The sequence below is a fragment of the Piliocolobus tephrosceles genome, chromosome Y (assembly GCF_002776525.5).
Source record: "Piliocolobus tephrosceles isolate RC106 chromosome Y, ASM277652v3, whole genome shotgun sequence".
NCBI classification, from domain to species: Eukaryota; Metazoa; Chordata; class Mammalia; order Primates; family Cercopithecidae; genus Piliocolobus; species Piliocolobus tephrosceles.
Window position 1 is genome coordinate 22,343,998 of NC_045456.1, and position 5,418 is coordinate 22,349,415.

Sequence of the window (5,418 nt, forward strand, 5' to 3'; positions counted from 1 at the left end):
AATCCCAGCTACTTGGGAGGCTGAGACAGGAGAATCTCTTGAACCTGAGAGGTGGAGGTTGCAGTGAGCTGAGATTGCGGCACTGCACTCCAGCCTGGCGACAGGGTGAGGCTCTGTCTCAGAAAAAAAAAAAAAAAAAAAGCCAGGCGTGGTAGCTCACACCTCTAATCCCAGCACTTTGGGAGGCCAAGGTGTGTGGATCACCTGAGGTCAGGGAGACCAGCCTGGCTAACACGGTAAAACCATGTCTCCAGTAAAACTACCAAAATTACCTGGGCCTGATGGCGGGTGGCTGTAATCCCAGCTACTCAGGAGGCTGAGACAGGAGAATCGCTTGAACCCAGGAGGCGGAGGTTGCAGCGAGTTGAGACTGCGCCACTGCACTCCAGCCTGGGGGACAGAGCGAGACCCCATCTCTAAATAAATAAATGAATAAATAAAGCACTGTTGCTAAATGGTCATTTTAAACCCCAGATTCAATCCAGATGAGGCCTATGACCAGTGCACCATCTACATTCTCCAGGAAGTTCACACTTCGGGGTGCCTCCTAGACGCAGAGCAGCAAGACGATATTCTCTATTTCTCCATCAGGAACGGGACGCACCCAGTTTTCACCGCCAGTCGCTGGATCTTTTATTACCGTAAGTATTGTAAAGCCAGCTCACCATGCTTGTCTGTACTTCCTTCAGCTTATTACCCCAAGGGCTGAAAACCAAGCTCCTGCAAATCGCCGGATCCATGATTACCGTTAACTCTTGAAAAGCAAGCTCACCATGCTTTTCAGTACTTCTTTCAGCTTATTACCATAAGTACTGAAAAGCTCGTGCAAATCGCCGGATTCATGATTACCGTAGCTATTGAAAAGCAAGCTCACCATGCTTTTCAGTACTCCCTTCAGTTTATTGCCATAAGTACTGAAAAGCTCGTGTAAATCGCCGGATTCATGATTGCCGTAGCTATTGAAAAGCAAGCTCAGCACACTTTTCAGTACGCCCCTCAGTTTATTACCGTAAGTAATGAAAAGCAAGTTCATACTAGTAGCGGGATCAATGATTACCGTAACAATTGAAAAGCAAGCTCAGCACACTTTTCAGTACTTGAAACTCACGCAAATCGTCGGATCCATGATTACCGTAGCTATTGAAAAGCAAGCTCACCACGCTTTTCAGTAGTTCTTTCAGCTTATTACCGTAAGTAAGGAAAGGCAAGTTCATGCCAGTCACAAGTTCACGAGGGATCAATGATTACCGTAACAATTGAAAAGCCAGCTTAGCCCACTTTTCAGTACTTCTTTCAGCTGATTACCCTAAGTACTGAAAAGCCATCTCATGATAGTCGCTGGATCAATGATTACCGTAACTACTGAAAAGCAAGCTCAGCATACTTTTCAGTACCTTCGGCTGATTACCGTAAGTACTGAAAAGCTCATGAAATCGCCGGTCCATGATTACCGTAGCTATTGAAAAGCAAGCTCACCACCCTTTTCAGTACTTCATTCAGCTGATTACCCTCAGTACTGAAAAGCAATCTCTTGATAGTCGCTGGATCAATGATTACCGTAACGATTGAAAAGCACGCCCAGCCTACTTTTTAGTACTTCCTTCAGCTGATTACCTAAGTACTGACAAGCAAGCTCAGACAAGTCACTGGATTAGTGATTACTGTAGCTATTGAAAAGCAAGCTCACCACGCTTTTCAGTACTTCCTTCAGCTTATTACCATAAGCACCGAAAAGCAAGCTCATGCCAGTCGCGGGATCAATGATTACCGTAACTATTGAAAAGCAAGCCCAGCACACTTTTCAGTAAGCTTTCAGCTCGTCACCTTCAGTTAGTTTCAGTAAATTCTGAAAAGCAACCTCATGGACCATTGGCCACTGGAGCCCAGTGCCCAGTTCCTGACTCCAAGTGAGGAGAAACTGGCCTTCTAGAAAGTTTCCTCTTACACACACACTGGTCGGGGATGAACCAGTCGGGGAGACCACATGACTGTGATTTAAGGGAATTAATTAAAGCTTCGGCACGGTGGCTCATGCCTGTAATCCCAGCACTATGGGAGGCCGAGGCGGGCGGAGCACTTGAGGTCTGGAGTTCGTGACCACCAGCCTCACCAACATGGTGAAACCCTATCTCTATTAAAAATAAAAAATAAAAAAAATTAGCCGGGCGTGGTGGTGCACGCCTGTAATCGCAGCTCTCCGGGAGGCTGAGGCAGGGCAATTGCTTGAACCCGGGAGACAGAGGCCGCAGTGAGCCATAATCACGCCACTGCACTCCAGCCTGGCCGATTTATAAATTCATTATTGAAAATACATAAGGCCGGGCGCGGTGGCTCACGCCTTTCATCCCAGTACTTTGGGAGGCCGAGGCAGGAGGATCACCTGAGGTGGGGAGTTCGAGACCAGCCTGACCAACATGGAGAAATCCCGTCTCTACTAAAAATACAAAATTAGCCGGGCGAGGTGGCAGGCACCTGTAGTCCCAGCTACTCAGGAGGCTGAGGCAGGAGAATCGCTTGAACCCGGGAGGTGGAGGTTGTAGTGAGTTGAGATCACACCACTGCACCCCAGCCTGGGCAACAAGAGGGAAACTTCATCTCAAATAAATAAATAAATAAATAAATAAATATAAATAAATAAAATAAGGGAATTAATTAGAGATGTTGCCCTCTGGTGCCCTGCCTACACACACATTCACTGGATTTTTTATCTTTTTTTTTTTTTTTTGAGAGAGAAGGTCTTGCTCTGTTGCCCAGGCTGGAGGGCAGTGATGCAATCGCAGCTCACTGCAGCCTCCACCTCCTGGGCTCAAGCGATCCTCCCGCCTCAGCCTCCAGAGTAGCTCAGACCACAGACACACACCACCACGCCTGGCAAACGTTCTCATGTTTTGTAGACCTGGGGTCTCACCATATTGCCCAGGCTGATCTCAAACTTCTGGGCTCAAGAGATCCTCCTGCCTTGGCCTCCCAAATTTCTGGGATGACAGGCATGAGCCACTGCACCTGGCAGGTTTCCTTATGTGCGCGGAGAACTGGCTGTAGGGAAACTCTCTTTCCAAAATGTTTCTTCTTTATCCTAGAATTCTGGAAGGCTGTGGCTCTTTTTTCCTTTTTTATTTTTTAGAGGTAGGGGAAATGAATCTGTTTCAGAATCCAGTGAGAACGGCGAACTCTTTATTTGCAAAATTACTCGTAGATACTGCGTGCGTTTCCTGGGCTGTAATAGGTCACCACAAACGGGAGGTTTAAAATAACAGAAACTTATTCTCTCCCAGTGAGATGGACGTGTCTGAGAGCCGCATTCCCTCCGGAGGCTCTAGGGGAGGATCCTTCCTGTCTTTCCCAGCTCCCCGGGGGGCTCCAGGCATCCCTGGGCTTGTGGCCGCATCACTCCAGTCTCTGCCTCCGTCTCCACGTGGCCTTCTCCTCTGTGTCTGTGTCTCCTCTTCTGTCTCTTACAAGGACACCTGTCATTGCATTTAGAGCTCAGCTAATCCAGGGTGATCTCTTCTCAAGATTCTTAATTAATGACATCTGCAAAGACCCTATTTCCAAATAAGGTCTCATTCAGAAGTTATGGAGAACAGGACACAAACATGTATTTTAGGGGTCACCATTCAATGCATTACAGTTGTATCCAGTTCCTTCGGGAAACTCTAGGGGAGGATCCTTCCTGCCTCTCCCAGCTCCTGGGGGCTTCAGGCGTCCCTGGGCTTGCGGCCGCATCACTCCAGTCTCTGCCTCCGTCTCCACGTGGCCTCCTCCTCTGTGTCTGTGTCTCCTCTGTCTCTGAGAAGGACACCTATCGTTGCATTTAGAATGCTTCCTTCTCCAGTATGACCTCATCTTAACTAACTAAATGTACCTACAAGGATCCCCTCCCACCCACTTTGTTTTGAGATGGAGCCTCGCTCTGTCGCCAGGCTGGAGTGCAGTGGCGCGATCTCGGCTCAATGCAACCTCCACCTCCCAAGTTCAAGCAATGCTTCTGCCTCAGCCTACCGAGTAGCTGGAACTATAGGCGTGTGCCACCACGCCTGGCTAATTTTTGTATTTTTTTAGTAGAGATGGGGTTTCACCATATTGGCCAGGCTGGTCTCGAACTCCTGACCTTGTGATCCACCCGCCTTGGCCTCCCAAACTGCTGAGATTACAGGCGTGAGCCACTGTGTCCAGCCAGATGGATTTTTTTTTTTTGTTTTGATAGAGTTTCGCTCCTGTGGCCCAGACTGGGTGCAATAGCATGATCTCGGCTCACTGCAACCTCTGCCTCCAGGGTTAAAGCGATTCTCCTGCCTCAGCCTCCCGAGTAGCTGGGATTACAGGCGTGCACCACCACGCCCAGCTAGTTTTGTATTTTTAGCAGAGACGGGGTTTCTCCATGTGGGTCAGTCTGGTCTCAAACTCCTGACGTCAGGTGATCTGCCCGCCTCAGCCTCCCAAAGGATCCTATTTTTAAATACAGTCCTATTCTGAGTTTCTGGGGAGTTGGGATTTTAACATATATTTTTGTGGGGGACATAATTTAGCCTGTAAGAGACACACAGGACATTTTCCACAGAATTTTAGACAGTTCCTTCACAAGCCTACAGGTTCTCGGAGCTCTGGTGGAAGGTTCTGTAAAAGTAATGAAGACAGGTGAACCCCAAGCACCATAAGGTATTAAGGAAGGGAGGGGTACACGCTAGAGAAAGGGGATGAAGTAAGCCTGTCACAGTCAGCTCAGAGAGGAGGGATATCAGTGTCTGCAACATGAAGCTTCTGTTATTTCTTCTTCTCAGTGAAGCCGAGTTCCCCGAAGCAGGTGAGCTTTTTGTGGCATCAGGACGCGGTGACGGTGACGTGTTCCGACCTGTCCTACAGGGGTCTCCTCTATGAGGTTCAGTACCGGAGCCCCTTCGACACGGAGTGGCAGGTGAGCCGGGTGGCCGTGATGCAGGGCGTTGGTGGCTGAGCGTCCCCCAGGTGCGGGCTGTGGGATTCTCTGTTCAGTCAGACCCCCGGGTCCCCTCTGTCTACACCTGCCTGAATTCCACTCTGCTGTTTCTTCCTGAGAGAGCTCTAGTCCAGCTCGCTTTTCTCTCTGTGTCTCTGAGGGGTCTTCAGAGAAAGAGAACCAATAATATGTCTGTCTGTCTATCTATCTATCTATCTATCTATCTATCTATCTATCTATCTATCTATCCATCCATCCATCTCTATATCATTCTTTCTGTCTTTCAACCTATTATCTATTTATCTAATTCTATCTGTCTCTATCTCTATCTATCTATCATCTATCTATCTATCTATCTATCTATCTATCTATCTATCTATCTCATTCTATTTTATCTCTCTCTAGTTCTTTCAATTTGGTATCTATCTCATTCTATTTTATGTGTCTTTCTCTTTCAATCTATCATCTATCTATCTATCTAT

The 5,418-nt window shown here is 47.7% G+C and overlaps 1 protein-coding gene across 1 annotated transcript in view; it reads left to right on the forward strand.

The window, feature by feature from the left end:
- CRLF2 (cytokine receptor like factor 2) overlaps positions 1–5,418 on the forward strand; it is a 37,801-nt gene that overhangs the window by 28,888 nt on the left and 3,495 nt on the right. Inside the window, exons 3-4 of the mRNA XM_031935006.1 lie at positions 475–641; positions 4,782–4,915. Of these exons, the coding sequence (XP_031790866.1) occupies positions 475–641; positions 4,782–4,915 (301 nt within the window). The remainder of the gene's footprint in view (positions 1–474; positions 642–4,781; positions 4,916–5,418) is intronic.